The sequence below is a fragment of the Hemiscyllium ocellatum genome, chromosome 1, assembly GCF_020745735.1.
Source record: "Hemiscyllium ocellatum isolate sHemOce1 chromosome 1, sHemOce1.pat.X.cur, whole genome shotgun sequence".
In the NCBI taxonomy this organism is placed as follows: Eukaryota; Metazoa; Chordata; class Chondrichthyes; order Orectolobiformes; family Hemiscylliidae; genus Hemiscyllium; species Hemiscyllium ocellatum.
Genome location: NC_083401.1, coordinates 24,135,394 through 24,158,053, shown reverse-complemented (window position 1 = coordinate 24,158,053; position 22,660 = coordinate 24,135,394). Strand labels below are relative to the sequence as shown.

Sequence of the window (22,660 nt, the reverse complement as noted above, 5' to 3'; positions counted from 1 at the left end):
GGAACGAAACGTTTGCAGCAAAAACTTCCAGCTCGGCGAACAGAACCAGAATCTGTTAGAAACTGCTAGACACAGAACTTAAAGCTCCTCTTTGAAATCCCTCTATAATAACTACTGACAAAAATTGCCAATATAACTATCATCACTCAGACGAGTTGTTAATCTGGAAGCAATCTGACCTTTCAGGTGGGCATAAAGCATTACATGGCACTAGTTGCTGAAGAGTATGGAAGTTCTCTCCAGGGTCTTCACCAATATTTAACCCTCAAACAACATCTCAAGAACAGATTGCTTAGTCTTTTTCTTATGGATATTTGTGGAACCCTGCCTTGTGCAAATCAAAGTTTCTGACATTACAGCTGTAGCTGTGGCCTTCTTGACTGCATTCTTGCCAGAGTCAGTGAATTCAGGTCTTAGTCCAGGATCTTAACATAAGATATCTAGATTTACAATCTAGAGCAATAATAGCATCTTTCCAATGAGACTTTAAACTAGGACACATCTGCGCTCTCTCTCTCTCTAGTAGACGCAAACGATTTTGAAGAAAAGCAGACATGATTTCTTTGATGTCCTAATCCACCTTCATCCTGTTCTGAACATCAAGAAACAGATTATCTGGGTCATGGCCACACTGTTGTTGGTGGAAGTTAACCTTTCCTACATTATAATGGTGACTATGTTTGAGTTCCAAATTGCTTTGGAACATCCTGATGTCATGAAAGGCACTATATAAATGCAAAGTAAAAATTGATAAGAATTTACCATGGATGTTATAAATCGGAAACAAAAACAGAAGCTGCTGGAAAAGTTCAGCACGTGTCTAGCAGAACTTGCAAAGGACAATCCAAGTTAACATTTCGGGTCCGGTGACCCTTCCTTAGAACTGATGGTAGCTAGGAAAATGGTTTTCCTAACTGCCATCAGTTCTGAGGAAGGGTCATCAGTCCTCAAAACATTAACTTTGATTTATTTTTCCAGATGCTTGCAGACCTGCTGAGCTTTTCCAGGAACTTATGATTTGAGTGAAAACTCAAATGGTGGAAAAGTGCTTTGGAAATCCTGAAGGCAGAAAAGACATCATCATTAAAAGTTCTTCCTTTTGCATGAAGTTTTCTGAAGACAAGTTAGACTTTATATCAAAAAGAATTGAAATGCACAGCACCAAAAGCAGCTCTCTATTGTCAACACATCAACACTCACGGCTGATGGTCAAAAGATGCCAAATATCAAAAGTAAATATGAGAAATAAAATACCAGCAGGTTAAATATAAATGTTAGACAGACGGAATGCAAACAAGACGCACCTGCTTCCCAGTAAAACCCTGGCAAATGACCTTTGTTGTTTTGTCTATGTAGAGGTTTTGCCTTGAGCCGCTGTAGCAGTGTCTCACTCCACTCCGTTTTGCTGCAACTAACAAAAGGCCAATGTTAGCAACACAAGTCCACTATTGTGCTGAGGTATATAACATGCAGTACTGACTCAGGATACCAAAGGTCTAATTCACACACAGACAATTACAGACAAGCACAGTAGCGATGCTTTGGTGATCAACTAGATTGTAAAAACAGGCCAATTACGGAAAATAATTTTAGGAAATTCCTCTCTGATTTTGCAAGTCCCACCAAGATCACCATCGGGAGATCAAAATCAGTCCAATCCATAAGCACACAAGAATGAGGAGGTGTAGACCATATGACCCAATGAATCGCCAGGAAGGATCGAGAAGATCACAAATGATCCAATTGTGGCCTCAGCTTTGTAGAAACATATTTTCCCTCACTAATTCCACCATGATCCTGATGTTCTTGTCCACCCTTCCATCATTCTTAACTCCCCTGCTGATTAAATAGCTCTAACTCAACCTCAAATATATTCAAGGTCAGCCTCTGTTGCTCTCTGGGGCAGAGAATTCCCAGGACTAAATGATCCTGAGAGAGACAGATTCTCCTCATTTCTGCTGAACCTGCCCAAACTTTCCACTTAAAATAAAGCAATAATGGTAGCAGATTTTAACTATCCAAACATGAATGGTGATGGAGGGAACTGCATCTTAAACTGCATCCAGAAATTTACTTTTTTTTAAGCTTGTACATAGATGGATAGACCCCAACCAGGGAGGGACAGCTTTAGATTTAATACTTGGAAATGAGCTCAATCTGGTAGAAGGTGGATTAGTAGAGAAGCATTTTTGACATAGTGACCACAATTCAGTTATATCTAGGATATTTATGGAAAAGGATAAGGATGGGCCAGGAACAAACGCATCTTAGCTTGATAAATTTAGCCTAAGATTTGGCCCAAGTAGACAGACAGCAACTACTTACAGATAAAAATGGGTCAGGGCAGCAGGACGCATTCAAGGAGGACACAGCAAATGGACAGGGAAATACATTTCCAGACAGATAAAAGCTGGGATCAAGAATGGAGCATCCTGGATGTCATGGGACAGAAGGTTTAGGGTTAAGAAAGAAATAGCAACAATGGCAGATACCAAGTGCTCAATATGGCAGAATCCCCAGAGGGTCTAAAAAACATACAGAAACTTAAAAAAGGAAATTAGGAAAGTGAGAGAGTACCTTACAAACATTGGCAAGTAGAATAAAGGGAAACTGAAAGGGTTTTGTTTTAAATATTCTAAGTGTTAAGTGAGTAACAGGGAAAGAGGAAGGTCCACAGAGGTAAGAAAGATAAAACAAAATAAACCAAACCATTTGCTTGTAACACAAATTCAAAGTTTTTTAAGCACACATTTAAAAATATAAATCACATTCACCCCAAAACACCACTCCATAAATAGAAAAGATCTTACTTTCAATATAGCCCACAAAACACACTCCAGGTACATTATGTAAAAGTGTGATTTGTAGCATTCATTCCAGAGTAGGCTTACGTCACTTATGACTTCGATGTTAAGATGGTGCCTTCTCCTGGTGCTATTGATTTTATATTAACGCAACTGGAAGTAACTTCTGCAGGATTTTATCCCAACAATTCTGGTCCAAGATTAACTTGAACTTCTTACTCAGAGGTAACCTAGTTCACTATTTATCCTTCTCTTCACAGAAGCACTGACCTACACAGCTATGGTCTTCCACAAATTTCAAAGGATTGCTCCAAACTCAAAGTAAAACAAAAAGGAAATGTATTCCCTTAAGTTGAAAAAAAAATAAGTTCCAAAAGTGTCTACTCTTGAGGCTGGGTCATAAAACAATATATTATAAACTAATTTGTGGTGCACAAAACCCCATACACCCTAACCACAGACCTTAAAATATTTTTTTTTAAATCACCATGGCTACAGAATTACTTACAACTTAATTAATTTCAGCAACACAGAAAACCCATAACCAAAAATGAAAACTCAAACTTACAATAAATAATTAATAGAAACAAAGCAGTTAGTGTCAAATTAGGCAGCACGGATTTGTAATGAAAGGCCGTGTTTAACACATTTGATCAAATGGTTTTGAGGAGATAACCACGGCTGTTGATGAGGACAATGCATTTTGTGTGGTCTACATGGTCATTAGCAACATTTGGACTTAAATGCAGGGGATATGATCAAGAAGCTTTCAGATGACATGAAATTTAGTAGAACGGTAAAGAGTGAGTAAGATAACAATAAACTATAGAAAGACATCAACAGACTGGTTAGTGGGCAGAGCAGTGACAAATGGGATTCAACCTAGAAAGTCTCAAACAAAAAGGAACGAAAGTGGATGAACCACGTAACATCGATCTGGGCACCTAAAACAACGGCAAAGACATTCCTGTCAATCTGACAACGTCCTCCTTACTAACATCTGAGGGCTACTGCAAAATTGGGAGAGCTGTATCACAGCTGTATCGTGGGCGGCACGGTGGCACAGTGGTTAGCACTGCTGCCTCACAGCGCCTGAGACCCGGGTTCAATTCCCGACTCAGGCGACTGACTGTGTGGAGTTTGCACGTTCTCCCCGTGCCTGCGTGGGTTTCCTCTGGGTGCTCCGGTTTCCTCCCACAGTCCAAAGATGTGCGGGTCAGGTGAATTGGCCATGCTAAATTGCCCGTAGTGTTAGGTAAGGGGTATAGGTGGGTTGCGCTTCGGCGGGTCGGTGTGGACTTGTTGGGCCGAAGGGCCTGTTTCCACACTGTAAGTGATCTAATCTAATCTAATCACATCTGCAAATGTGTTGCTGGTCAAAGCACAGCAGGTTAGGCAGCATCTCAGGAATAGAGAATTCGACGTTTCGAGCATAAGCCCTTCATCAGGAATAAGAGAGAGAGAGCCAAGCCGGCTGAGATAAAAGGTAGGGAGGAGGGACTAGGGGGAGGGGCGATGGAGATGTGATAGGTGGAAGGAGGTCAAGGTGAGGGTGATAGGCCGGAGTGGGGTGGGGGCGGAGAGGTCAGGAAGAGGATTGCAGGTTAGGAGGGCGGTGCTGAGTTGAGGGAACCGACTGAGACAAGGTGGGGGGAGGGGAAACTCCCTTGTCAGATCCACACCCCCCACTCCCTTGTCAGATCCACACCCCCCAACTCCCTTGTCAGATCCACACCCCCCAACTCCCTTGTCAGATCCACACCCCCCACCAACCCAACCTCCACCCCCGGCACTCCCTTGTCAGATCCACACCCCCCACCAACCCAACCTCCACCCCCGGCACCTTCCCCTGCAACCGCAGGAAATGTAAAACTTGCGCCCACACCTCCACACTCACTTCCCTCCAAGGCCCCAAGGGATCCTTCCATATCCGCCACAAGTTCACCTGTACCTCCACACACATCATCTATTGCATCCGCTGCACCCGATGTGGCCTCCTCTATATTGGTGAGACAGGCCGCTTACTTGCGGAACGCTTCAGAGAACACCTCTGGGCCGCCCGAACCAACCAACCCAATCACCCCGTGGCTCAACACTTTAACTCCCCCTCCCACTCCACCGAGGACATGCAGGTCCTTGGACTCCTCCACCGGCAGAACACAACTACACGACGGCTGGAGGAGGAGCGCCTCATCTTCCGCCTGGGAACCCTCCAACCACAAGGTATGAATTCAGATTTCTCCAGCTTCCTCATTTCCCCTCCCCCCACCTTGTCTCAGTCGGTTCCCTCAACTCAGCACCGCCCTCCTAACCTGCAATCCTCTTCCTGACCTCTCCGCCCCCACCCCACTCCGGCCTATCACCCTCACCTTGACCTCCTTCCACCTATCCCACCTCCATCGCCCCTCCCCCTAGTCCCTCCTCCCTACCTTTTATCTCAGCCGGCTTGGCTCTCTCTCTCTTATTCCTGATGAAGGGCTTATGCTCGAAACGTCGAATTCTCTATTCCTGAGATGCTGCCTAACCTGCTGTGCTTTGACCAGCAACACATTTGCAGCTGTGATCTCCAGCATCTGCAGACCTCATTTTTTACTAATCTAATCACATACCAGTCAAGCAACAGCCAGACATAGTCATACGGGAGTTGCCCTGGGAGTCCTCAACATTGACTTCGGACATCATGAAGCATCAGGTCAAACACAGGAAAAGAAACCTCCTAATTACCATGTACGGTCCTCTCGCAGCTGATGTTAATCACATGAAGGAAGCACCAAGAGTGGCAAGGAGACAATGTACTCTGGGTGGGGGAAATTCAATGTCCACCACCCAGAGTGGTTCAGCAAAAGCAATACTGCTGATTGAGCTGGTCAGACCCTAAAGGTCATTGCTATCTACTAGTCTAGCAGCTAAGGAATTAATAAGAGAATGCCACACTTGACCTCATCCTCATCAATCTGCCTGCAGCGGGTGGATCTATCCATGACAGTATCATGAAGACCATGCTGTCAGGAATAAAATTAGGCCATTTGACCCATCGAGTCTGCTCTGCAGCCAAATAAAAGAGAGTGACCACTGCATGGCCCTTGCGGAGACAAAGTCACACTTTTGCAATGAAACAATCTTCCATCATACTGCCTGGCATTATCACCATAATAAAAGTGCCAGACTTCATATAGATCCAACATAACACCAGGAGATGCCACAGGCCATTAGCAGCAGCAGGATCATACAACAACACAATCTGCAGCCTCATAACCTGGTATATCCCTCAACCTACCATCATCATCAAATCAGGGGATCAACCCAATGTTTAATGAAGACCCCAGGAGGAGCAACATCAGCCATAATTAAACAGAAGGTGTCAAGCTCCCAACAGGACTACTTGCATGCCAAACAGCACAAGGAGAAAAATGACAGACAGAGCTAAGTCCTACCACATCCAGTTGTGAATGGTGACAAACATTAAACAACTCACTGGAAGAGGAGGTTCCACAAATATTCCCATCCTCATTGATAGGGGTGCCCAGCATATCAAGTGCAAAAAGGTTTAAGCATTTGCAGCAATCTTCAGCCAGAAGTGCCGAGTGGATGATCCACCTCAGCTTTCTCCAGAGGTCCCTAACATCACAAATGTCAATATTCAGACAATTCAAATCCATAGGAAGATTGGAGGTCAGTCATCTCAGTTCCAGGACATCTCTACAGGAGTTCCTCAGGGGAGTGTCCTCAGCCCAACTATCTGCAGCTGCTTCATGAATTACCATCCCTCAATCAAAGCCAGAAGTGGGGCTGTTCACTGACGATTGCACCATTCATGACCCCTTTGACGTTAAAGCAGTCAATGTCCAAATGCAACAAGACCTGGGTAATATCCAAGCTTTGGCTGAAAAGTGGCAAGTAACAATCGCATCACACAAATGCCCGCCAATGACCATCTTCAATAAGATTGAATCTAACCAACACAAGTAACTCACTTCCCCAAAGCCTGTTCACCAGTGTACAAGACATGCATCACTGTTGCGATGGAATACTCCCCACTTGCCTGGATGGATGCAGCTCCAACAATACTCAAGAAGCTTGACACCATTCCAGGTTAAAGAAGCTTGCTTGATTGAATTTTTTAGTCTTGGTGCCAATCATTCCTCCATCATTGCTCAGTAACAGCAGTGTGATACACTGCAGAAATTCAAAGATCCTATGACACGATCTTCCAAATCCATGACCACTTCCACCTCGAAGGACAAAGGCAGCAGATACACGTGAATATTTCCAGCTGCAAGCTACCCTCCAATCTAACCTGAAAATATATTGCCGTTCCTTCACTGTTTTGAATCAGCATCCTGGAATTCTCTCCCCAGTGGCATTATGGACATACCTACAGCAAACGGACTGCAATGTTTCAAGGCAGTAGCTCACCACGTTCTTAAGGGCAACTAGGGGCATGCATTAAATTCTTCCCCATCCACATAACCATAAGACATAGGAACAAGGTCAGGCCTTTTGACCCCCTTGAGGCTGCTCCTCTATTCAACAGGATTGTGGCAGATCAAACATTTCTCACACCCACTTTCCTACCATTTTCCTATAATCCTCGATTACCCTACTGATCAGCTCTCCATGGTAAGGAGTTTCAAAGATTGTCAACCATCTGAGAGAAGAAATTCCTCCCCATCTCAGTCTTAAACTGGCACCCTTTTTACTGAGACAATGCTTTCTGTTTTGGACTCCCCAATGTGGGGAAATATCTTCTCAACATTTATACTGTCAAGCCCCTTAAAAATCCTGTGCGCTTCATTGAGATGGTCTCACCTTTACCTAAACTCCAGTGAGTAGAGTCCCAATCTGGTTAGCCTTTGTTCAGGAGATAAGTAAACTGTCTCTGAACTGCATTCAAGGAAACATCTTTCTTTAAATAAGGAGACCAAAACTGCTCACAGCACTCCAGATGTAGTCTCACCAGCACCTTGAACAGTTACAGTAGGACTTCCTTACTGTTATACTCCAATCCTCTCAAAATAAGGGCCAACATTCAATGACCTTCCTGTTGACTGCAATACCTGTGTGCTAGCTTTCTGTGTTTCAGGGACAAGTGCCTTCAAGTTCATTTTGCAGTTTTTCTCCATTTCGATAATACTGTTCTTTTGTTTTCCTAACAAAATGAACAACTTCGCTTTTTCCCCATAGTACACTCCATTTTCCAACTTTTTGCCAACTTACTTAACCTGCCAAAAGCTCACTATGAACTGTTTGCATCTCTTTCTGGTGACACCCACATTTCAAGAGTGCAAAAAATAACAACCTGGAGAAGTATGAGGCAATGTGCATGGGGGGAACCAACAAAACAAACGATCATACTGTGAATACAGGATCCTGGAAGTTAGAATAAATGAGAAGGTCATTGATGGACATATCCACAGCTCTCTGAAGCTGGCAAGGCAAGTAGTTCAGAAGAAAGCTGAGGCATAGAATACAAGAGTAGGGAGGTTGTGCTGGAATTGTGTAAAACACCGGTGATGAAACCCTTCATCAGGATTCCTGAAACATTGATTCTCCTGCTTCTCAGATGCTGCCTGACTTGCTGTGCTTTCCCAGCACCACACCCTCGACTGTGATCAACAGCATCTGCAGCCCTCACTACATCACATTGCCCATTTTGATAAGGCAGAATTCTGAAAAGAAACTTAAATATTAACACACCATTGAAATTAGCTGTGAAATTTTATTTCGCAATGTAGATGTTAATTTTTTAAAAAATCCGCCATGGGGAAACATACACATCTTCTCTACCACCACAAGAGGAATACTTCAACCAAAGTAACATTCAGGATGCAAAGGGTGCTGAATTGTGTTAGGTCACCCAAACTGGTTCTGCTTCGATACTTGTATCTTTACAGAACTTGCATGAAAAATGTTGACGGCATACAAATTTGTTTAAACACACTTGGGGACAGAAAGCACTTGCTAGCTTTTAAACAAACAATTTTCATTTATATAGCACCAAAACAGGTCAGAAAACATTTGAAAATACTTCACAGGAACGTCAAACAAAATGTGACAAACTAGACGCTTGCTGGCAGTTGCCCAGCTGGAGAATTTAAAATTCAGAGTAAGTCTCAGGATAAGAGATAGGCCATTGAGGTTGAGGACAGAACTTTTTTTTTCCATCTGGGGACCTTTGCAACTCACCTGTGGATAATTATTGGTTTATGATATGCAAGAAAAAGATTAACAGATTTTGGAGCACTATGGTTATCAGGCAAGAAAAGTAAAGTTCAAAGTTCAGATGTGATCTTATTGTATGAAGGAGTAGATGGAAGAAGTCATAGAATGTAGTCCTGCTCCTGTTTCTTATGTTTAAATGATGCACACTGAGTAAGGAGATATTAGGACAACTTGCTAAAAGCTTGTTCAAAGAGGTTTCAAGGAGTGCTTTAAAAAAAGAGGTAGAGGGGTTCAGGGTGTGATGGTTGGGGGCATTTAACCAACACTGGAGTGATGCACAAGCCGCCAGAATTAGAGCTAAGCAAAGATCACTGGGGGTTGTAAATCTGAAAGAGATAGCAGAAATAAGGAGAGGCAAAGAAATGAAAGATTGTAAATAATGATCAAAAGTTTTAAATCAAGGCTATTTTTCACACTTCTTTCCAACCATTGAGAAGAATTAGACATTTATAATGTGGTGATTTAAAATCGACAACATTAATGCTTTCAAAAACCACAAATCAAAAAGTAGTCAAAGTTGAAAAACCGTCACATTGAAATTTATTGATAATCTTTGACAATTAACTCTGTTTACAACCTTGACAGGTGATCATTAATGTCCATCAGTCAGCCTGTGATGCATTACACTAAACATATTACTTTCTGGAGGAAAAGAAAAGGTTTCTTAAAGTTAACTTTGTTTAAATGTTAAGATTTTGGTTCTACTGCCTTGACACAATAGCATTAATCCCTAGTGACCTCTTCTTCAGCTGTGCACACAGTCTCGACAGGCCTTCCTCAGAGTTCATCATCTTGGAGTCCTTTCTGTTGCTCTTCTCTGCACATTCTTCCTTCAGCAGGAACCAAGTGTGATCACAGCACTCCAGGTAACGTCTGATCAATGGACGAAAATATCTCAACAAACCTGTGTTCAATCAGTTTTGTTATTTTGTCTGGATGCCTAATGTTCATCAACCCTTTCTTTCCTAAGATTTCACCTGATTAGCCCTACCCAATCTCCTGTTTACTTATAGAAGTTATGTACATTGTTCCTAATCAAATGTATTTTGCATTTGTCAAAATTAGATTCCACCTATCTTCTCAGCTGCAGGAAATCCTTTGCAAATTATTAACTGACAAGCCCACTGTTATTAGGTTCAGCATACAGGTTTGTTCATGTTTTGCACTTCTTTAAATCTATCTTTAAATCACTTTTACCCATTGTAAGGTTTGATCATAGATTGCCATGGCATCCTTCTGAATTGGACGTTTGGCATGCAGAACATTAACAAAGGCTATAAAAGTCTAAATAAATTATTTCATAAGAAGCTCCAGCAGCTAGCTTCTCTATAATCTACTCTCGACTGTTCTAAACTATTGCTTCGTTGAGTCCTCTGTGTGGCTCAATGACAAGCCTCCAAATGCTGCCCATTATCTGAGCCCACCACTCTCAACACAATGTCTCCACATCTTTCAATGGGTGCCAACAAGTAATTTAAACAGATGGAAAATGCTTTTTATTTCGTCCAAGCAGGATTCGATTTTAATTTCATTCATGGAATATAGACATCAATGACGTGGCCTGCTTTGATCGCTCACCCCGACTTGCTGCTGCCTTGAACCACTGCAGTAACACTGAATGGCTTGCTGGGCCATTTCAGAGGGTAGTTAATAGCCAATTTAATTGCTACAAGTCAGACCGGGTGAGGATGGCAGATTTTTCCTTCCCTAAAGGACATGAGAGAACTAAATGATTGTCTAGGACCATCAACAATGGTTTAATGGTTATGCTTTGTTATACTAATTTTTAATTCCAGATTTTATTGAGTTCAAATTTCATCATTTGCCATGATGGAATTCAAATCCACATCCCCAGAGTAATCCCCTGGATCTATGGATTAGTAATCCGGATTAGATTACTACTATGTGTGTTCTATCTACAAGATGCACCACAGAAATTCACCAAAGATCCTTCGACAGCACTCCCTCATGATCGCTTCCATCTATAACAACAAGGACAGCAAGTACATGGGAATACCACTCCTGTAAGTTCCCCTTCCCTGGGCCAGATAGGATTTATCCGAGGATACTCTGGGAAACTAGAGAGGAGATGTCGGAGCTTTTGGCCTTGATCTTTGAATCGTCATTGTCTACAGGTTTAGTACCAGAGGACTGGAGGATTGCAAATGTTGTGCCCTTGTTCACGAAGATCAGTAGACATGACCCAGATAATTATAGAGCCTTATGTCTCTTGTAGGAAAAGTTTTAGAAAGGATTATAAGAGACAGAATTTATACTTATCTAGCAAGAAACAATTTGTTTGCAGATAGTCAACATGGTTTCATCAAGGGCAGGTCGTGTCTCACAAACCTCAATGAGTTTTTTGAGAAGGTGACCAAGCATGTAGATGAGGGTAGGGCAGTTGACGTGGTATATATGGACTCCAGTAAAGTCTTTGATAAGGTTCGCATGGTAGGCTGTTGAGAAAATGCAGAGGCATGAGGGTGGTTTAGCAGTTTGGATTAGAAACTGCTTTCTGAAAGAAGACAACGAGTGGTGGTTGATGGAAAATATTCAGCCTGGAGTCTGGTTACTAGTGGTGTGCCACAAGAATCTGGGACCACTGCGGTTTGTCATTTCTTTTTAATCTCTTGGACGCAGGCACAGGTGGATGCGTTCGTAAATTTGCAGATGACACTAGAGTCAGTGGGGTAGTGGACAGTGTGGAAGAATGTTGCAGGTTGCAGGGAAACTTGGATAAACTGCAGAATTGGGCTGAGAGGTGGCAAATGGAGTTCAATGCAGCTAAATGTGAGGCGATTCACTTTGGGAAGAATAACAGGAAGGCAGAACACTGGGTCAATGGAAAGATTCTTGGTAGTGTGGATGTGTAAAGGAATCTTGGTGCCCATGTAAAGTAGATCCCTGAGAGTTGCCAGCCAAGTCGATAGGGCTGTTCAGAAGGCATATGGTGTGTTAGGTTTAATTGGTAGAGGGATTGAGCTCTAGAGCCGTGATGTTATGCTGCAGCTATACAAAAGGGTAGTGCGGCCGCACTTGGAATATTGTGTACAGTTCTGGTCGCCCCATTACAGAAAGGATGTGGAAGCATTGGAAAAGGTGCAGATTAGATTTACCAGGATGTTGCCTAGTCTGGAGAGAAGGTCTTATGGGGAAAGGCTGGGAGACTTGGCTGTGTTCTCATTGGAGATAAGGCGGCTAAGAGGGGAATTAATACAAGATGATCAGAGGATTAGATAGGGTGGACAGCGAGAGTCTTTTTCCTAGGATAATAACGTCAGCTTGTACGAGGGGGCATAGCTGCAAATTGAGGGGTGGTAGATTTAAGACAGATGTCAGAGTCAGGTTCTTTACTCAGAAAGTGGTATGGGTGTGGAGTGCCCTGCCTGCCAATGTAATTAACTCAGCCACATTAGGGAGATTTAAACAATCCTTGGATAAACACATGGATGATGATGGGATAGCGTAGGGGGATGGGTTTAGATTAGTTCACAGATCGGCACAACATCAAGAGCCGAAGGGCCTGTTTTGCAATGTATTGTTCTATGTTCTCTAAGTAAGGAGAAATCTACTCAAAGAGAAACTTATTAGCACAGTAAGTGTTGAATAAATAGCTTAGATGCTTACGAAGGATACTGGGTAAGCATAGCAGGGAAAAAGGTCTGGAAAGGTATGCTGAAAGTAAAATGAAAAGAGAGGAGACCTCTGGTGAGAAGAAGGATCAGTCCAGGATGGTCAGGCTGGATGTCATGTTTTTGTGCTGTATATTCTATTACCAATAATATTATGCAGCCTGTAATGTAAAGTGACTTTCTAAATGAAAAGGAGGCCTTACAAACAAAAACATTTCGTAGAATCATGGAATTCACTATTCCAGATTGCAGTGGATGCCAGAACACTGAATAAATTTAAGGAGGAGGTAAACAGATGTTCAATTAGTAACAGGTGGACGGCACGGTGGTTAGCACTGCTGCCTCACAGCACCAGAGGCCCGGGTTCAATTCCCGCTTCAGGCGACTGTGTGGAGTTTGCACATTCTCCCCGTGTCTGCGTGGGTTTCCTCCGGGTGCTCCGGTTTCCTCCCACAGTCCAAAAATGTGCAGGTTAGGTGAATTGGCCATGCTAAATTGCCCGTAGTGTTAGGGGCAGGGGTAAATGTAGGGGAATAGGTCTGGGTGGGTTGCGCTTTGGCAGGTCGGTGTGGATTTGTTGGGCCGAAGGACCTGTTTCCACATTGTAAGTAATCTAATCTAACCCAAAGGTTAAAGGGTTATGAAGAGCAGTCAGGAAAGTGGAGATGAGGTCAACTATGATCAAATTGAATGGCGGTGCAGGGTCACGTGGCTGAATTGCCTAGTCCTGCTCCTTGTTCTGAAGGTCATATGTTTTCGTGGACAACAACTAGAGAAGGTGTGAATTCTAGTTTCATAAATGTCACAGCTTGAGTAACTGTGAAATTAAGCCTGATGCAAATACAGTGTCAAGTCTGCTGAGGGTTATGCATGAGTTAGTCAACAATTAATTTCCAAGTGATAATTAGTTAAAGCACTAGGACATATAGTTCTTGGTTGGAGAGGCCAGTAAATCAAAATTTCTGTACTGCGTGAACTAGAGCTCAGCAGTGACTCAGTAAATGTACAACCTCATGCAAACCTAATTCAAGCAGACCAGGAAAATGCTAAGCATGATCCCCACTCAAAGCTGAATTAACCTGAATTGTGCAAGGCACAGCTGAGGCACTATAATGACTTGTGACCGCTCCAGCGAAGTGCACACGGAATTAAAATCAAGATGGGAAATGTCCCAGAACAGTACAGCTCACTAAGTGGGCAAACAACAAACAGAAGTTTTGCATCTATGTAACGTACAGAATACTAGAGTAATGAAGAAGGCTTGCAAGACTTCAGTTACAATCAATAGCACTGTGTGCAGCTTGGGATAACCCATTAGAGGAAGGAGAATAGAAGCAAAAGAAAGCTACAGAACAAGTTCACATGGGCAGTTTTTTAAATTCATCCACGCCAACATTTATTGCACACCTCTGATCACCCAGAAGGTAGTTAAGAGCTCTGTGTTTGGAGACCAGGTAAGCTGGGCAGTTTCCTTCTCAAAAGGACTTTCATGAGCCAAATGGGTTTTTCTGAGAATCGTTAGATTCATTAGACTCCTAATTCCAGAATTTTTTAAAATTCAATTCAAATTCCACTTTTTCTTGAAATTCACTGCTAGGATGTGGACGTGGGGGAAGAAGCAAGTATGTTAGATTATATAGAGGTTCATGCAAGTGTCATAGAGTCATAGAGATGCACGGCACAGAAACAGGATGCTTTGGTCCAACTCGTCCATGCCAACCCGATATCCAAAATTAATCTGGTCCCATCTGCCAGCATTTGGCCCATATACCTCTAAACTTTTTCTATTCATGTACACATCCAGATGCCTTTCAAATGTTATAATTGTACCATCCTCCACCACTGCCTCTAACAGATCATTCCATACATGCACCACCCTCTGCGTGGAAAAGTTGCCACTTAGGCCTCTTTTAGATCTTTCTACTTTCATCTACTAGGCTCTCTAGTTTTGGATTCTCCTACCCCAGAGAAAAGAACGCGTCTTGCCAATCCACTCCCCTCATGATTTTATAAACTTCTATCGGGTCACCCCTCACCTTCCGACGCTCCAGGGAAAACAGCTCCAGTCTCTTCAACTTCTCCCTATAGCTCAATCCCTCCAACTTTGGCAACATTCTTGTAAATCTTTTCTGAACCCTTTCAAGTTTCACAACATTTTTCCTTTAGCAAGGAGACCAGAATTGCACTCAGTATTCCAAAAGTTATCTAACTAATGTTATGTACAGCTGCAACATAACCCCTCAACTCCTATACTCAATGCACAGACCATTCAAGGCAAGCATACTAAATGCCTTCTTCACTCGTCGAAAGCATGGTGCTGGAAAAACACAGCAGGTCAGGCAGCATCCGAGGAGCAGGAGAATCAATGTTTCAGGCATAAGTTTCCTGATGAAAGGCTTATGCCCAAAACGTTGATTCTCCTGCTACTCAGATGCTGCCTTACTCGTTGTGCTTTTCCAGCACCACACTCTCGACTCTGATCACCAGCATCTGCAGTCCTCACTTTCTCCTAGCTTTCTTCACTATCCTGTCTACCAATGACTCCACTTTCAAGGAACTATGAACACCCATTCCAAGGTCTCTTTGTTCAGTAACACTCCCCAGGACCTTACCATTAAGTGTAGAAGTCCTGCCATAATTTACCTTTCCAAAATGCAGCAACTCACATTTATCTAAATTAAACTCCATCTGCCACGTATAGAGAATAGCACGCCTAGTATTCATGGTTCAACACCTTGCTGTGGTGTTACATTTGATGTGTTACATAAATACATAACGTCTAAACTTGTCAACCATGTCCTAGAAAGAATCAGTGCCTAAAGGCAGAAAAAGGAAAATCCTTTATTAAAAATTTGGAATAAAACAATAATGTGATACATTGAGTGCATGGGCAAAGGTCTGGCAGATGGAATACAATGTTATTAAGTGTGAAGTCATACATTTTGGAAGGTGTAACAGCAAAATAGATTATGACTTGAATGGTAGAAAGTTGCAGTATGCTGCTCTGCAGAGGGACCTGGGTGACCTTGTGCATGAATCGCAGAAGGTTGGTCTGCAGGTACAAAAGGTAATTAGGAGGATAAATGGAATTTTGTCCTTCATTGCTAAAGGGGTTGAGTTTAAAAGCAAAGAGACAATGTTACAGCTGTGCAAGGTGCTGGTGAGGTCACACCTGAAGCACTGTGTGCAGTTTTGGTCTCCTTGAGAAAGGATGTACTGGCACTGGAGGGGGTGCAGAGGAGGTTCACTCGGTTTATTCCAGAGTTGAGAGGGTTGGCTTATGAGGGGAAGCTGATTAAATTGAGATTATATTCATTGGAATTTAAAAGAATGGGGGGGGGGGGGGGGGTGGAATCTTATAGAAACATAAAATTATGAAGGGAATCAATATAATCAAAATAGTTAGGATGTTTCCACTGGTAGGTGAGACTAGGGCAAGAGGGCATGGCTTCAAAATGTGTTGCTGGAAAAGCATAGCAGGTCAGGCGGCATCAAAGGAACAGGAGAATCGACGTTTTGGGCATAAGCCCTTCTTCAGGAATGAGGAGGGTGTGCCAAACAGGCTAAGATAAAAGTTCGGGAGGAGGGACTTGGGGGAGGGGCGTTGGGAATACAACAGGTGGAAGGAGGTTAAGGTGAGGGTGATAGGCCGGAGAGAGGGCGGGGTGCGGAGAGGTCAGGAAGAAGATTGTAGGTCAAAAAGGCAGTGCTGAGTCTGAGGGTTGGGAACTGAGAAAAGGTGGGGGGAGGGGAAATGAGGAAGCTGCAGAAATCTGAGTTCATCCCTTGTGGTTGGAGGGGTCCTAGGCGGAAGATGAGGCGCTCTTCCTCCAGGCGTCGTGTTGCCATGGTCTGGCGATGGAGAAGGCCAAGGACCTGCATGTCCTTGGTGGAGTGGGAGGGGGAGTTAAAGTGTTCAGCCACAGGGGTGGTTGGGTTGGTTGGTCCGGGTGTCCCAGAGGTGTTCTCTGAAACGTTCCGCAAGTAGGCGGCCTGTCTCCCCAATGTATAGGAGGCCACATCGGGTGCAGCGGATGCAATAAAATGATGTGTGTGGAGGTGCAGGTGAATTTCTGATGGATATGGAAGGATCCCTTGGGGCCTTGGAGGGAAGTGAGGGGGGAGGTGTGGGCGCAAGTTTTCCATTTCTTGCAGTTGCAGGGGAAGGTGCCGGGAGTGGAGGTTGGGTTGGTGGGGGTTGTGGATCTGACGAGGGAGTCGCGGAGGGAGTGGTCTTTCCAGAACGCTGATAAGGGTGGGGAGGGAAATATATCCGTGGTGGTGGGGTCTGTTTGGAGGTGGCGGAAATGACGACGGATGATACGATGTATCTGGAGGTTGTGGGGTGGTAGGTGAGGACCAGTGGGGTGGTAGGTGAGGACCAGTGGGGTTCTGTCCTGGCAGCAATTGGAGGGGCGGGGTTCAAGGGCGGAGATGCAGGAAGTGGAGGAGATGCGGTGGAGAGCATTGTCAACCACGTCTGAGGGGAAATTGCGGTCTTTGAAGAAGACAGCCATCTGGGTTCTTCGGTATTGAAATTGGTCCTCCTGGGAGCAGATGCGGCGAAGGCGAAGGAATTGGGAATATGGGATAGCGTTTTTACAGGGGGCAGGGTGGGAGGAGGTGTAATCTAGGTAGCTGTGGGAATCAGTCGGTTTATAGTCAACGTCCGTGTTGAGTCGGTCGTCCGAGATAGAAATGGAGTGCTTAAAAATGTGTTGCTGGAAAAGCGCAGCAGGTCAGGCAGCATCAAAGGAACAGGAGAATCGACATTTCGGGCATAAGCCCTTCTTCAGGATCTGCAGTCCTCACTTTCTCCAAGTGGGCGTGGCCTCAGGATTAGAGGAAGCAGGTTTAGAACTGAACTGAGAAGGAACTTCTTCACCCGGTGGGTTGTTAATCTGTGGAATTCCTTGCCGGGGGAAGGTGTGGATGCTACTTCAATAATCCCTTTTAAAGCTAAGGTAGAGACCTTTTTGAAAATAAAGGAATTAACGGATATGTTGAAAATGCGGACAAGTGGAGCAAAGTCCACAAAAGTTTAGCCATGATCTTATTGAGTGACGGAGCACTCTGACTGCCTACTCCTGCACACAGTTCTTATGTTTTTAGCAAACATGGAGCTGGAAGGGATCACTGCACCCAGTCCCGAAAAGTTAAAACTATTTTCTTTCTAACAATGAGAAACAATCTTGAGCAATGTGCTGATGTTACTTGCACTCACAGACCCTTCTATGTGAAACAGCTAATTCAAAACTGTGCTGACAGGACAGAACTTGAGTGCTGCTAAAACCTTGGTGTCTAGCATTCATCAGGACAGATGCAACATCACCAAATCTCAAAGAGAACAATTATACTGCATGGGAAATGGTGCTGATTGGATTGCAAATGGAATTTGATCGGTCAAGACAATGGAGACCATTTCAGGAAAGTTGCCTCTAAATTCAAAAACTCCAAGCTGACACTGATTGGTTGAGGAATTGCCATGACAAATGCACAAGGGGCAATTGCTCCCTATGCTTACGTTTAACTGAAAAAGGACAATATCTGGATACATCTCTCTTTGATTAGAGTGGTGCTGGAAAAGCACAGCAAGTCAGGCAGCATCTGAGGAGCAGGAAAAATCAACATTGCGGGCAAAAGCTCTTCATCAGGAGAATTCCTCTCTGCGCACATGGGCAATCCTTCTCTCTCCCTCCAGGACTTGGAATTAAGATTGAAGGACATAAAACTATACTGCGTTTCTGAGTGTTTTGCTTCGCGGGAGGGAGGGGGAGGTGGGTAAGGATGACAATCGAGTTTGTAGCCATATCAAGCATCGAACACAAGGTTCCATAGTTATTGCTAACATTGTTCTGCCAATGAAATGAACATTAAACTGCAGGGAAACCAATTAATGTGTCAAATAAAAGTGAGGCAGAACAACGCCACACAGTATTCAGTAGGTAGCTTAATGCGCACAGCTATGGAATTACTGCAGCAATTCTTTTAATTTATAGAGATTGCATTAACAAGTGAATTCATTGTTGAGCTGACAGAAGCCACTTCCTCAGAAACAAGCCCAATTAAACAGTAAATCATTGCAAGTGCAAGAATAAAAGCAGAAAATGGAGCAAGTACACAGCACCTGCAAAGGGAAGATATCAATATTTTGGGCACGTACAGAACAACAACTTGTATTTAAATAACACTTTTAATGCAATAAAAACATGCCAGGCTGCCTCAGAAGCATTGTAAAACACAATATATTAAACCAAGTCATGTAAGAAGATATTATGGACACTACCTTGACCAAGATGTTCAAATTGCAATCAGAGGTAAATATAAAGGGGTGCTTTAAAGGAGAAAAGAGAGGTTTAGTGAATTCCAGAGCTTAAGGTAAAGAAGGTGATGTCAAGACAACCATTGGTTCAACATTCATTCACAGGATGTGGCCATTACTGCCCATCTATAACAGCCCTTGACAAGGTGGTGGTAAGCTGCTTTCTTGAACTCCCAATGTCTATAGTGAGTGGGAATACATAGTCCTGTTAAAGAGTGAATTTGAATATTTTTACCTATCAGGAGTGAATGAACCTTAATATAGTTCCAAGTTAGGATCTGCAGCTTAAGAAGGAACTTGCAGAGGTGGTTGGTCCAAGTATCCTGTCCTTCTAGATGGTAAAAGTCAAGGGTTTAGTTTGGAAGATGTTGAAGGAGTTTTGTTAAATGCTACAATCTATCTTGAATCTAGACACTGCTGCACAGTGGTGCGGAAGATGAATGTTTAAAGTGGTGGATATTGCAATTCAGTGAGCATAATGAATGGTGAGAGAGTTAGGAAAAGCAACAAAGTTTTGGATGACCTCTGTTTACAAGATTACAAAATGGGAGTGCTCATGAATGGCCAAAGAACAAAGGTAATGAGGGTTTCCATAGAACAACAGACAGGAACAGAAATGAGCAACGATACAGATGCGGAAAATAATTAATGATAACATGAATAAGCATAGTATATGGATAGCAAGTTTTTTAAAAAATAATGTGAAAAAGGAAGAGAATGGAGAGGTGGTTAACTATTGTCTATGCTTTTCAACCTTACAAAAATGTTATCTCATTCTCCTCAGCTGTGGTACACTGAACGATGTGCACATATTTACCTGATGTTTTTATTTGACATATCTCTCTCTCCAAAGCCCTAACCTGTATCTCTATTTGCAGCTTTCTTAGTTTAATGTCTAGTTAGTGCAGATACTCTCATTTTGGGAACACAAAAGTTGAGACAAACTACCAAAAGTGAAGTTTAAAAAAAAGAGATACAACCAGTGCGGTAACTAGAACTTCAGTGAAAGGATAAATTGATAATAGATATGTCATATTTGCATAACCTATTCACCTTTCAAATTCAAATTTTGCCCTGTCAAAGCATCAAACACATTTTCGAGATAAGATCAATGCATGGATTGTACAGAGGGTGGCAGCAAAGGGAGTAATTGAAAAGTATTCAAAAAGGAGCTTTAGATTTATTAGATCATCACACAGTTGAGTCTAGTTCCAACATAGAAATTGCTGTTTGGTGCCTTTTGCTGCAGTAGCAGCGAGATTTTGAGTATTATAGATATGACAGAAAAGAACCATCCAATAACAACACTGAGCTTTTGTTTTTGGAGCATGTTCCACTTTGTGCAAAGACAGGAACAGGCTGTGTCAGCTGCAGCTTAGTTGAAAACACTCTTTAATCAGAGCAAGAAGGTCGTGAGATCAAATCTCAAATTAGAGAAATCGACTGAAAGAATGAATGACGTTCACTGTAACATATAGGGAGTAAACTCAGACCCATAAACGCAGTTGAAGCAGAAAATCTCACAGCATTGCTGTTATGATCCCTGCTTACATTAATAATGAATAAGTCAGATCCCAGAATGAATGACGTGATAGAAGATGTACTTTATTTTTGAAGTTGGTTACTCAACAGATTCCCGTGAGGCTGCAGATGTTCTTCAATAAAACATAAGACCTTTATTATACAAAAGGAAAGTTATCTATAGAGGACAGTTATGAATATGGAATCGTAGAATCCCTACAGTGTGGAAAGCGACCACTCATCCCATCGAGTCCACACAGACCCTCCGAAGAGCATCCCACCATATCCCCATATCCTCACATTTACCACAGCTAATCCACCTAATCTACACATCTTTGGACTGAGAGATGAAACCAGTAGAAACTCACATCAATGCAGGGAGAACCAAACTTCTCACAGACATTCACCCAAGGCTGGAATCAAACCGGGTCCTTGGCACTGAGACAGCAGTGCTAACTACTGTTCCATCTTTCTTAACACAAACATTAGAACAAAGTTTCAAACTGTTTCCATTTTAGAGAACTCTCACTCTTATCGATGTACTGAGGGTGCAGAGGAAGGTTCTATCTGACTATTATCACATTGCTGTTTGGGGGTTCTGATTTGCTGTGTACAAAGTGGTTGCCACACTTCCTTCATTAAATCAGTGACTATATATCAAGAGTATTTTACTGGGCGTGAGGTGCTTTGGGATATCCTGAGGTGAAACAAGGCTCTATATAAACACCAATCTTCTGAGAGTTGTGATCCCAGCAGTTGGTAATACCAGGCAAGACAGATCCCAGAATGAACCCTTCTTGACAGGCCATAAATTATACTTTTGAAATTTGGTTACTGTGGAGATCTTGCCGTGGATTGTCACCTTGTCATGGTGGAGAACCTTGTGTAGTCCTGAGATCCCTTGAGCAATGCTGTCTGGAGCAATGCTCCTGGTTGGATCATCCATGGCAGTATGGTAGAGGGTGAGGTCCCTGATAAAGAACAATCCAACGAAGATCTCAACGGTGGAACAGGCTGGCAAAGTTACTTCAAACGTAACGGCTGTGAAGGTGGGCGAAGGCTGCAACAAATCCATCAGCTCCAATCATTGTGGTCTCCATGCCATTGGAATCAGTTGGTTGATTTTGTGAAGTCTCATGTGCTTCTTGGAGTGCAACATCAAGTACACGTGAAACAAATACACACACCGGCATCTTCGCTCTGTGAGTTACTTCAAGTGTTTCGATGACGTGGGGACGACGACAGGGGCAGGCAATGAAATGGCAGGAATCTCCTTGTCAAGTACCGGCGTAAAAGCGGTGAATGCTTGATTCAGTTGCTGAACGTTTGGACAGAAGCAGGAAAGTTGTTCAGTAGCTGTATTCACGTCTAAGCAGCCCTATTTACGTTCCACTCTGCTTGCCCTGAACTAGGAGGGCCGGGAGAAGATGCCCTAGTCTGCTTCAACCCATCCTGTCTGGAAAGCCATGTCCAGGGGATCACCATTATGCAGTTGAAAAAACAAGAAGTGAAACTATGAAAATTGAAACCTGGAATATGCGAACTTTGATGATTAACCCAAACTTAGACCAGTCAGATAGGAGAACTGCCTTTGCTACCCAGGAACTCCAAACATTCAATTTTGACATCATTGCTCCAAGTGAGATCTGCAGTGCTGGAACAGGGCAACTAAAGGAAGAGCAAAGTCAATACACCTTTTTCTGGAAAGGAGTTAATCCTGAACAACTGAGGATCCATGGAGAAGGTTTTGCCATCCCAAACAGCCTACTTCAGAAGCTGACAGAGAAACCACTGGGAACCAACAAACGTTACATGACTCGGCAAATCCAGCTCATCAAGAACCAACATGCTACCATCATCAGCGCCTGTGCTCCAACTCTGGATGCTGAAGACAAAGTAAAGGAGAACTTCTAAGCCCAACTTGACGAGATCATTCTTTTGCGAGACTTCAATGCCAGAGTCAAGAAAGATCAGAGGCCCTGGACTGCAATAATAGGCAAGGAAGGAGTTGGCAAAGTCAACACCAATGGAACACTCCTCCTCACCAAGTGCGCTGAACACAATCTGGTGATTACAAACATCCCATTTCATCAGAAAAACAGGCATAACGTCTCCTGAAAGCATCCACGCTCCAAACACTGACATCGCATCTACTACAT

At 43.2% G+C, this 22,660-nt stretch overlaps 1 protein-coding gene across 1 annotated transcript in view; it reads right to left on the bottom strand.

Moving 5' to 3' along the window:
• The window catches only part of suclg1 (succinate-CoA ligase GDP/ADP-forming subunit alph), an 82,050-nt gene that overhangs the window by 40,351 nt on the left and 19,039 nt on the right, over positions 1-22,660 (bottom strand). Inside the window, exon 2 of the mRNA XM_060828330.1 lies at positions 1,305-1,411. Within this exon, the coding sequence (XP_060684313.1) occupies positions 1,305-1,411 (107 nt within the window). The remainder of the gene's footprint in view (positions 1-1,304; positions 1,412-22,660) is intronic.